The sequence below is a fragment of the Brassica oleracea genome, chromosome C5, assembly GCF_000695525.1.
Source record: "Brassica oleracea var. oleracea cultivar TO1000 chromosome C5, BOL, whole genome shotgun sequence".
Lineage (NCBI taxonomy): Eukaryota > Viridiplantae > Streptophyta > Magnoliopsida > Brassicales > Brassicaceae > Brassica > Brassica oleracea.
In genome coordinates this window covers 5,881,542-5,894,278 of record NC_027752.1, presented here as the reverse complement: position 1 = coordinate 5,894,278, position 12,737 = coordinate 5,881,542, and the positions used below count along the sequence as shown (strand labels likewise).

Here is a 12,737-nt window from a genome sequence, read left to right as displayed (position 1 = left end):
GTAGCAACTATGATTAAACCCTATAAACAGTGGAATGAGTAGAGCATTTTGGATCTAACCCACGTCTCCTTTTTTTGTTTTTTTGTTTTTTTGTTTTGTTCACAATCCACGTCTCCTAAGTCCTAAGTTGTTATCATTTGGAACTTTTTATTTTAGAACCATTTACAATATATAAAATAATAATTAAATCACTCAAACCAAAATGGAGATTCCAACGTTTTGAAGTTGACATCTGCTGACGCCAGTTCGCAGCAGTTACTGCGAATGATTTATTCCTATTAATTAAATCAATATAAATCCTTGTCTTCATTTGATTTCCTCCAAGATCACTTGATTTACACATTCCTGTCGCTTACCAATTGGCTTCTTCGTGCGTGGGGCTCATTAGAGATAATTGTGTGGCTCTCCTTCGTCGCAAAAAAAAAAAATATTAAATACCTTTTTAAAATGGATGTTTTGATTTAGGGTATGACTAGTTTCCCCGCTACCACCCGCAAACGCAGTTTTTGCGGTTGCTAGCGGTTAACAGCGTTTCGAAACAATCATACAAACCGTTACAAATCGCTTCAAACCGCTCTGAACCTCTTAAAATCAAAAGTTGGTTCCAGCTATCGTTTGCGGTTGCGGGAGAATAACTTTTTTTCTTTTTTTTCAAAAACCATATAAATACAAAAATAAAAATATTCAATAAAAATTTTTAATTGGAATTATAAAAATATTAAAATATATCTATAATATTTTAATTAATATTATAAAATTTTAAAATAAAAATATTTTCTATAATATTAAAATTTTAAAACTATAACTTTCTAAATATAATTTTCATATTTATTATAATATTATGATTTTTGATATTTTTTATAATTATATAAAATTCAAATATTGTTAATTTATTATTTAACCGCTGTTGTATTTGGTAGTTAATCAGTCATGAGTATCCCGCAAACGCACCAATTTCTAACCACAGAACCAGTCGTACAAATCTCTTAAAACCGCTAGAAATCGCAACCATCCGCATCCACAAACTCCCACAACCGCAACCGCAACCGCTGCGTTTGAACCAGTCAGACCCTTAGTATATTAAATTTGTGGTTTGACACTCTAATTCGGATAATCTGCCTCTTCAAGTCAAATTCGACTACTCAATATTGTTAGCTCCGTAATAGAGATCGAGATGGAGTTTACTCTAATATATTTCTCTAAAATAATAATTTTTAGTTATAGTAAAAACAGAAAATTGCTATTTTTTTTATTTATAGAATAAAAATAACAATTTCTATTATAAAAGAAAAAATAAAGGTGGATTAGAGCAATTTCACTTCTACATATTAGTATATAAGTAAAAATAACAATGAGTTAGAAATGCTTTTAGCACAAAACAATGTTAGAAAATACTACTAAAAAAAATTAACAAAATTAGTAAGGAAACTCAAGATACTACGGAAAAAGAAAAAGACGCAGAAATTAAACAGAGATGATAGAGCTCTGATATCCTATAGAACTCCATGGACGGATAGAGACACATTACGGTATTAGCGCCCGTCTTCTAGTTAGAGTATGACACAAATGCATCCTGATACTAGGTTTAGGTAACACTCACCTGACTTGACTGTGACCTATTATACATGATAATTAATTAAAACGCCTATATAAATGTTCAAGTGTGTCACCGGATCGACTAATTAAAATTCAGGAAAAAATCTTGAATGTTCAGTTAAATTTGATGGGAAATACATGTTTTGACAGTAACACACAGCAAAGAACTGGTAAAATCGTTTACGTATTTAATTAGATAGGCTTAGACCCAGAAATATTAATTAAAATAATTAGTGGCGGAAGTGTGAGTGGATCACTACCTTAATATGTTAATTATCGCTAGAGCCAATACAGAAGACGCTTAGTTAGTTAACAATCAATAAGTTAATCATCAACTATATGAGGTGCCGTACGTGCGCACGGGTTTTTCAGTTTGTATCAATACTGTTAACAAGCTGACGTATCGTGAGAAGCTTATGTGTCACTTATTGGCTTGTTCACACACACACACATATATATAGATATATATACTGATTTTTGTTTAGAAATAAAATATTCTACAAAATAAAATGAACATCAGTATTATCTTTTACAATCTGTTTTTTTTTGTTATATCATAGTTGTTTGATTGTGAGACCAGATAGAACGGTTTACATCGGACTTTTGCTTTTATCATACTTTATGATCTTGGTAATATTTATGTCAACTATATACACTATCAAAACGAGATTATGTCTAACATTTTGGGATACAAAACTATGGCTATATCTTACATGGTATGACCGGATCCAAAAAGTTGTAACTGATATCAATTTTCAAATTTTTCCAGCAGAGAAACACATAGTAATCTTCGGATTGCTTTTATACAGTTAGTGACATCTTCTAGAAGGATATCTAAGGCGTACAACGAAAATGGATCAACAGTGTTCATTCAACACACAACACAAGTTTTGGCAAAGAAAAGGCAAGCTTATCCTCTTTAGTCCAATCACATAAATAAAAATGTGAGGCTGCTCTGGGTGAAAGTGGAGACAGTGGTCATTATGTAATTTGCAAAATGGTACACTTTAATAATCAATTTGTACCATAGGGCCATAGGCTCTTCTTAATGTCTCTCTAAATGGGTATATTTTGAAACCTGAAAGCTACCAAAATAATAGAAACACGAAATCTTATTTTCTTCTTTTAGTCATATAAAATTAGAAATTATAGTGTGCCTAACACAGTTTCTCATTGTGATGTCCTATCACATGAAAACTTTTTACCTCACAATGTCTACCGGAAAATATTTTCTTGATTATGTTAGGGAACAAATCTCTAGAATATGGCCAATTAGAATGAAACGTTTTTTATATGGCCTGAAGCTTTTGTGGAAGTTATCATCTTTTATTAAAAACAATTCATTTTCGATACATATTTATAAACTTTTATAATACATTACCTCCAACATATATGGATTAAAGAGATACTCATGCACATTTTCAATTTAACATCGGATTAACGCCATGTTATAATTTGTCAAATAGTCTTTATGAATATAGCAGGTGATTTTCAAATTAAACTATAAGCCTAGTCAAGTGAAAAGAAAACCACTAATGGAACTGTATGTCATCAGTTATTATATGAAAAGGTATCTAGTTTAGTACACAAAGTTGATATATAATTTTTTAATAAGCTATTGCGACTGATAACTATCGAAATAGTAAATTCCCGATTTAAAAAATAAATTCATGGACTAATCTAAACTATTAAAAATCAAACGATATACATTCGTTTCATATAATGACGACAGCGACAAACAACTACAACAAATGATTATTAAAAATTGACAGGGCATTAGTATCGTTAGTGGTAGAACTCAAAAAAATAAATTGTAAATACCGCATTACCAAAAATTACCGATGACACTATCAACATCGAACGAACACTATATAATCGTTCTTTTCGCCTACATTTGCAAAACTAATATAATAGGACCAAATTAAAGTTTTCTGAAGTCTTTTTAAGTCAATGGAAAGTACTGCACCACTTTTTTTCCTTTTCAAAGAACTCAATTGTGGAATAGACTATGAAGCAAGCATGTTAATTAAATGTTTAAGTTGCGTCTCCGTGAATTGGTGCGCCGGCCACCAGGCGTCACTACAGAATGTTTGGACCCGCTCATTGCATTTCATGTCTCATTTATCAAATCACACCACCCTATCTTTGTTCTCATTTATCTTTTGTACATTACTTTTGGGCAATGAAGTAACATAATAGATCTTTACCTATTTGGAAATCTATACCCTCTCTCGGGAAATTACTACTAAATTGTTTTTGAAAATGGGAATACTGTAGCTGTGTTGGAGTTATCTTTATGAGCGAAGTACTGATGTAATAGTGAATATATGGTCACAGCGATTACATTACTTAGTAATTAAAAATGCATTAGTTGTATACCGTACGCCCGTACGTAGTGGTCACCATAAACTGTTCAAATATAGTGTCTCGATGGGGCGGAAGCTGGATAAGAAGTGCCAATTTTGCTGAGACAAGAATGAATAAACTCTAAAAGAAAAGAACATTGAGAAAACTATTCTCACGCTATTTTCTTGATTTATAGATTAATAACAACATGGCACATATTTAGTTATTTGCCAAAAAAGTATTTTTAAAATTTTATTGGCAAAGATGAAAAAGATTGGAAAATATTTTTAAATATTTCATACAATAATTCTAGTATGAAATAGAGGAGGGACCGAGAAAAAATTAGAGTTTTGACAAATAAAAAAAAGACAAAAAAATGAGTTATAATTGTTGGATATAGATCATATCTAATGTATTTTGCTATTTAAATTCTAAATATAAGAACTTTTGAATAGACATGGGGTTCACTCCAATATACTTCTATTGAATAGTCATTTTCAATAAAGTAAAAATAGATAATTTCGATTTCTTCTCTTATTTATAGAAAATAGCAATTTTGATTTAAACTAACAAATAGAGATGAGCTGGAACAGATTTACTTCTTAATAGTATTATATAAACAAATATATAAAAGGGTTGCAGTTGCTCTTGCGTTAACACATTACACAGGCGCCTGGACCTTGGAACCATTTTAATCTATATGGGTTCCCTTTTTATTTTTCCCAACGTTTTCATTTCATAATACTATTATAACTTTTGTTGCAACTTTCTTAACTTCTAAATATCCTAACAAAAATGTGTCTTAGGTAAACAAAAGAAATAAGGAAACATTATTTTAATTACATCCTTATTCGATTATCACATATAGAAGAAAATGCATAAACATTTTATATCAACCAAGAATAGTACTAAAAAAACATTTGTTTTGAAAAAGAATAGTATTAAACTTTCATCGATATATAGTGATTCATGAACTATTTGGATAGACCTATAACATGGTGACCCAATAGACGTTTCGCTGTTTGTTATTTAGACCAAGTTTAAAACATTAAATCTTATATTTCTATTTTAACCAGAATCTATATACTATTGAATCATTAATTTTTTTAAAAAAATTAGTAATTTATTTGATGATTTTTATTATACTTGGAATGAATATTAACAAATTCTAGTGATAATATCATAATTATTTTTTATTATCTTATTTTACTGATTTGTCATGTTTTTATGATTTTAGGTTGATTTATTAATTTAATAAACAATTTTGATTTTAGTAATTTATTTGAGAAACTTAATTATACTCAAAATAATTAACAAAGGAATATTAGCAAATTCTAGCGATGATATCATAATTAATTTTATATTATATTATCTTAGTGTCTATATTTGTAATTATATTATCTATGAAAAATTCATGTTTTTAATTTATTGTGTTGTGTTTAGTATCTAAACTGTTGCTAATATATGATGTTTATTGATAATTTATATTTATATTTCTATTTTATGAGTTGTGCGATTATCTCTAATGCTTTCAATGGTTCTGAGATTTTCTTTAATCTATAATTACGAAAAGTGTTTGTTTTCAACTCAGTTAGCCTATTGATAGTTTAGTTATTATTAGAGAATATTTTGATTTTTATCCAAATATATACTCTTAAAATAAAAAGATAAATAAAAAACAAAAAGTTAATAAATAAATTACCAATATGTATATTGAAAATGAAATTAGATCATTTATAATATTAATATAAAATTTGTACGTAATTTTAAAATTTTAGATTTAAATTAAAAATTAACATTAATATCTAAATTTTTGAGATAAATATCTTAATTTAGATTTATTAGTTTGTATTTTATCACGTTAAAAGTTAGATTGTTAATATCGTTGTTATTCTTAATGAATAATTATATATAGCCATTATTATATGGTTATATATTTACTTATAAATATTTATAATAACAAATCAATCAAAAATAAATAAATATCATGATATTCTACAATACATACACCAATAAGTTTATTCAAGAACCAAACGATCAGCTACTCTGAGTTTTCATGATAATTCCAAATTTTCTTCAATGATCATGCCATGTAGCAATCAAAGGATACCACAAGCAATATAAGATTGGTTACCATTAATAAATAATTAAATTTACTTATTAAGTTACATAACTAATTATAAATTAATATAACGAGAATTAAAAAGAAAAACTTATTAAAAAATAAAAAGATAATTTCTATATATATATCCAAAGAATATTTTTCACTTATAAGAAGTAAGAAATTAAAAAAACTGAAAGATGCATAATCAAATATTAATCATGTAAAAAATTTGAATTTGTATAATCAAAAATATAATATAGTGTATAAAATATTTAGAATACATGATTTTTTTTAAAAAAAAAATTCAATAACAGTCATATATATTTTTTTGAAAAACTTTGTCATATAGAATAAATTTGATGTTGGGTTTAAATTTATCATAATAGTCTTTAAATTATAATGCATGTATTAATAAATAATTATATCATTATTCCCGCTTGTTGGGGCAAAACATCTAGTTATTAACTGAAGCATATACAAATTCACTAGTGGGAAATCACCTAATTAACTGTGAATTGATTTAATTAATGATTACTAAGTAATTTAGGAAATACATTTGGATAGGCATGGAGTCGTTGTTGTGGTCCTATGTTAGAGCCAAACTCAGTTAACAAATACTTCTAGTGAGTAGTGTCTACTACATTAGTTTATCATAATAAAACATACACAAATAATATTAATAAAAAGTTCGTGATTGAATCTACAGATCGTTAACAATACAGTCTAATCTATATAAGTATGATGTTTATCAAAATATAATATACATATCATGGTATTACAGCTTTCTTTCTAGATGAACTAATCTTTCTACATATAATTTATTTATTAGAATATAATATACATGCAACCCATTTTCTGCACAATTTATTCCTTTTCCTCATATCTCTATAAAACCCTTCTCCCTCTCTTCCTCTTCACTTCAAAACCACTTCACACAAAACACATCTCTCTCTCTCTCTCTCTCTCTCTCTCTCTCTCTCTCTCTCTTCAAAACATTTAATATCATCTTTCTCTAAGCAAAAAAAAAAAAAAACCTTCCTCTAAGCACAAAGACATATTTTTCAAAGTAAAGATCATGAACACAATTCCAGCGGAACTCACTGGATACTTCCAATATGTATCACCTGAAATATACAATAACCAAACACCAATCACGGAGTCTGAATACTTTAAGATGCCCTCTTCTCCTACTTCTGCTTCCTCCTTCTACTACATCAACGGTCTGATGACCAACAATAACAACAACTACTCTTCATCATCCAACGTTCAGGATCCAGTGACGAGTAACAATTCAACATCAGACGACGATCACCAACAAAGCATGGTCATCGATGAGAGGAAACAAAGAAGGATGATCTCTAATAGAGAATCTGCTCGTAGGTCAAGGATGAGAAAGCAGAGACATCTCGATGAGCTTTGGTCTCACGTGATAAGACTCCGTACTGATAACCATTGTCTTATCGATAAGCTAAACCGCGTATCTGAAAGCCATCAGCTTGCTTTGAAGGAGAACGCTAAGCTTAAAGAGGAAACTTCTAATCTCAAACAGCTAATCTCTGAGATAAAATCCAACAACGAAGACGACAACAATTTTCTAAGAGAGCTTGAAGATTCGATATCAAACTCTAGATCGGATTTGAACCAAATGGGCAGAGATTTTGAGTTATGTTAAATGATCTTCTCATTGTTCTGCTTATGTCAAGAATGAAGATTTCATAGCGATTATATCGTATGATATGATATAAAATATTAATAAACGTAATGTTCTTCTCTATCCCCTTTTCCTTTTTTAAGCCAACTTGGGTTACTTAAGAATATTATTGACAATCAGGCGCGTACGGTATCCATAGTATTCTCTAACATAAAGCGAGTTTCATATTATAGATATCCGATACAAAAGTATGGGAAAGTAATATTAACCCCTTAAAATATTTTAGAATTTAAAATACAATGGTGTTAACTCCAAGGAATATTTAGATATTTAGATTCACGACATGAATTAAATTCAGCGGGGGACAAAATTTGAATCAGTTAAATGTAACTTTCAATACAACTACTAATATATTCCATCTCGAGAAAACTACAAATATATTCCTTTTATTTATTTCCGTAATTTTAATTAATTTTTATACGAATGTGTGCCTTAAGTTAACAATAAATTTGTTGGTACTGTACCAATATGTTGCTAAATTGTGTGTAGTTATAAACCATACTTCTTCCATTTCACAAACAAACAGTATCGTTTTGGACATTTTCACGCGTATTAAAAAATTGATTGAAACACATTTATGTTTTTTATTAATGTCATCTATTTAATCAATAACATTTTAAATAAATATATTTATTTATAAAATCAATGCATTTTACAATTAATATTGAGTTAAAATTAATAAAAATTGCATTAAAATTATAGAACGATATTTTTATTTAACAAAAAAAATGTTAAAATGACTCTTAATATGAAATAGAGAGAGTAAAATAATACTCTCTCTGTATCACTTTAAGTGGTGTTTAAAAATTTTTTTTTTTTTTCATAATGATTTTTTTTTTTTTTTTTTTGATAACCGAGTGTCCTGGCCCCACCGTGGTAGTCTAGACTAGAGACCGAACCCTTTAGCGGCGCGGACGCACACCCGAAGGTGGGTCATGGCCAGGAAACGGTCTTCGGTCTCGGGCGCCAGAGCAAGTCTGCATGTAAATTCCCTGGTGGCCAGTGCGAGTCGAACCCGGAGCCGTACTTGCAGCCGCAAACCGTTTACCACCAGACTAACTCGTCCTGGTTCATAATAATTGTTGTTCTCACTATTTAAGATAAAATTTAATGTCATTTGAAATTTGTGACCAATTATAAAATACTGTAAATTTTTGTTGGTTGAACTTGTTTTATTTAATGTTATTTTTAATATTTGTGTGAAAACCTTACCCACCACTTAAAATGATACTAATAAACTACGGAAATAATTTCAATTATCCAAATATTAAACCTATTGCTATTTATGACGATATATACAACATCTTACAATTTGCAATTCGCCGCATAAATAAACTTGCATCATCAATGAAATTATTCATGGCAAACAAAGATATAAGAAGCATTTGATTGCTAGAAGTGGTGGACCTCTTTTTATAATTTTAATCAACCATTTAATCATTAGCCCCCTTTTATTATTACGTACTGTATTCTATATTTAGCTATTTATATATGCCTTGCTAATTCGAGTTTAATAAACCCACCTAAAAATTGTTTCTTCAAATTTTTCGTGTGATGCATGGATATTTTTCTGAATCAAGACACATCAAAATCAAATGAAGAGATGTACATCATAAACACTATTGAAAACAAATTAACGTATTGGTATGCTTTACGTAAAATTATCTGGGTTTCATACGCTGGATATGGAATTATTCATCTTCTACAACTAAAGATAATTATGCCAAGAGTAGAAATAAATTTCAGTCTATATATAGTTGGTCTAGAAGTAGAAAATTTAAACACTGATATGCTTATATTTTTTTTTAAACAATAATATATTATGCAATATAATGAAAAACGTATTTCCAAAAGAAATCTATCAAAGTCTAGCAAATTATTTGTTAATATTAAAATTGTAGATTATTGGTATTCGTAAATTATAAATGTATTATTCATTGTAGATAATAGAATGTAAATATCATTTAAGGATTCATGACCAATCAAGATAACCACGTTAAGAGAACAAAACAATAATATATGCCTAGCTACGGTCGGCCCGCCTTACGGGCATATGTATTTTACTTGTGATTTAAGTAATTATTTTTTGTATGATTTTGTGATTTGTATTTTGGATTTTCATATGCAAGAGAAAGAGATGTGTATTGTATTTTTAAAAAGATTGGTGGGTTTTGAAGCGAGTACGTCTGGTTGGACCTTATGAAAATTGGAATGTAAAGTTCTTATAGTGATTGGATGTATTACCCTAGATCTGTTAACAGCGTTGGGTTCAACCTTTTTTGTAAGGAGTTATTAACTTGGTTTGTGAATCGTGTTGGAGGCTTCTTCTACTGGAAAATAAGGTTGTTGTATGTATTGTAATTTTTTTTGGTTCAGGTGATGTGAGTATTTACTCGATAGTCAAGCAATCTTCGAGTCTTTAACTTCTGATACCATATTTGTGAGATTTTTTTTAAATCTTAAATATGTGTGTAGTTGTGGTTAATTTGTAGGGATGTTCAATCCGGATTTCGGGTTTTAGGTATTTTGGTTTATAAAAAATAGTAACCATAAAACCATATCTACTTTGATTTGATTAGGTTTACGTACCGCTGGTATTCGGTCTATCAGTTTAATACAAAAAAAAAACGATAAACATATTTTCTTTTGTAATATTTTATGTATTAGATATCAGTTTTACTAAACACATAAAGATATTCTTATATTATAACTTTTAAGTAGAACATGTTTTCTGTTTTCTTCTACTATTAAAATAATTAGTAAACATATAAAGTTAATATCAAAAATAAAGTTCATGAATTAAAAATTAATAATTTCATAATATTATTAAATAGATAAATATTAGCATAAATATTTATCAACAAAAAGGAAAAAAATATGTTTTACTTAATTTGATAAAAGTGAAAAAAAAATTTGAACTTAAAACAAAATATAAAATTGCGTAAATCAACATTTTAAATATGAAGAATTGAAGATCATATAAAAAAATATATTATTAATTATATTATATAATTTACATGTTGTTATACTATTATATTTAATAAATTGGTTTATGCAGTTGGAATCGGTTTGATCGGTTTGTATACTAAACCATATTCATATATAGTTGTTGCTTAAAAATAACATTCATTCGTTTTATTTGATACTAGGGGTTTGGCCCGCCCTACAGGCGGGAAGTTATATCAAAAATTATTTTATATGAATATATATATATATATATATATATATATATATATATATATTAATTTATTAAACTCTTAAAAATCAATGTAGATTGAAAATGACATCATAAACGAAGAAATAATGGAAAAACTAATTTTATTTGTTTCTTTTACTTTAAGTTATGAACAATGTATTTTTGTCTGGTTATTGTATTTTTCCTAGTTCATCCAAACTATGCAAATATTTTTTTTTTTTACTTCCATTTTAATAAAAGAATCATGGTAGATTTTTCATATTAGTATACCGTATAGATAAATATCAACGTTAGACAAAAATTACGATGCTTGGTGAAGAAATTGTAAGTCATATGTCTGTGTTGTTTTATTGTTTGGTACTCTTATTTTCTTTCTATAGGTTGGTATTGAGTTTGTTATTGCTTAAGCTACTATACTATATTTTACTTTACATTTCATTCACTATGTTTGTGTACTCAACATTGGAATCCACATTCATTGTTTAGATTTGATCTGTGGTATTGTCAAATAAAGTGGTCATAATTGATATTTTATTAAAGGTTTTTTTTATTTCATGTATATCCGTAACAGGACAGTTGTTGGCAAATTTAAGCTATAGCGGTGGAAGTATAATGTTGTTGTAAAGGGTGGGACTAATATTTATTTCGTAGACACCTTAAGTTTGGTTGTTTCCTCACCTTTTTATTACTGTAAAATGATTTCGCAAACTTTTTGTTCATTTCTATGTTTTTTTTGTTAGCTGAGTTAAACAATTTTTTTCTTTTCTCTATTAACTAATTATAAAATACTATTTGTTTTTCTCACAAAAAAAAATTGTTGAAACAAAATGAATCATATACACGCATGGTTTGAAAGAAAGAATCGAACAAGTTGCAATCATTAAACTGGCGGTTAGTTTAACAATGCATTGCTCTCAAAACTTTCTCAAGCTCTATGGCTTTACTTTTTTGTTATATTTTAAATAGAATGCATTTTGTCAAAAAAAAAGATTAGTTTAACAATAAAGTGGAACTTGTATTTTAGCAGAGCAGGTTTTTTGCCTTAAACGTAATCAAGATCTCTAATCTAATTACAGTTGGACATATTTGTTGTCATATATAATATATATATATATTTTGTACCATAATCATCAAAATCCAAAACACCAAGAAAGTTTTTGTTACAAAAAAGAAAAAGATAATTTACCACATTAAATCATTTGACCATTTTCTCTATATCTTAAATCATTTTACTATTTTTCTATATCTTAAAAAACTTTGATGCGAAATTTATTTTCAAATACTTATTAATGGATCAACTTGTGCTGGAATTTTTCTTTAAGATTTCAGTTCATGCTATTTTCTATGATATGTATAATTATTTAATACTAAGAAACCCAAAGCCATTTAAATACATTAGAGCAGAGAGAAGTCCAAATTAGCCTTCTTCGTCGAAAGAGTTTTGGGAAAATATAGATATTGTTATGAAATAACTTATAATTTATAGTATCGAAAAATTTAAATAAGAGTAGAATTTAATACCCGTAGGAAGCAAATAACACTAATATGAGGGAGAGAGTTTATTATAAGGAAGAAGAAGAAGATGTAATGGATCTTTGATTATAAACTCTTGTTCTTGTTTATGGTGTACAAAAGAGTGAGATGAGTGATGGTATTTATAGTGAACAACAATACATAAAATAACAAAGATGGTGCTTAATTTGGTAAATGAGTGGGTGATCATAGTGCTTGATGAGTAGATGATCATAGTGCTTGAGTTGGTAAAGGAGTGGATGATCATAGTG

The 12,737-nt window shown here is 28.2% G+C and overlaps 1 protein-coding gene across 1 annotated transcript; it reads left to right on the top strand.

Moving 5' to 3' along the window:
* Positions 1 to 7,024: 7,024 nt before the first annotated feature.
* On the top strand, positions 7,025 to 7,810 carry LOC106293695 (basic leucine zipper 43-like). The gene has a single exon (XM_013729357.1). It carries the CDS (start codon positions 7,122 to 7,124, stop codon positions 7,716 to 7,718), a length of 597 nt encoding a protein of 198 aa, XP_013584811.1. The 5' UTR covers positions 7,025 to 7,121; the 3' UTR covers positions 7,719 to 7,810.
* The last annotated feature ends 4,927 nt before the right edge of the window (positions 7,811 to 12,737 follow it).

Coding starts and splice junctions, on each gene's coding strand:
- LOC106293695 (XM_013729357.1), top strand. CDS start 7,122: ATGAACACAATTCCAGCGGAACTCACTGGATACTTCCAATATGTATCA.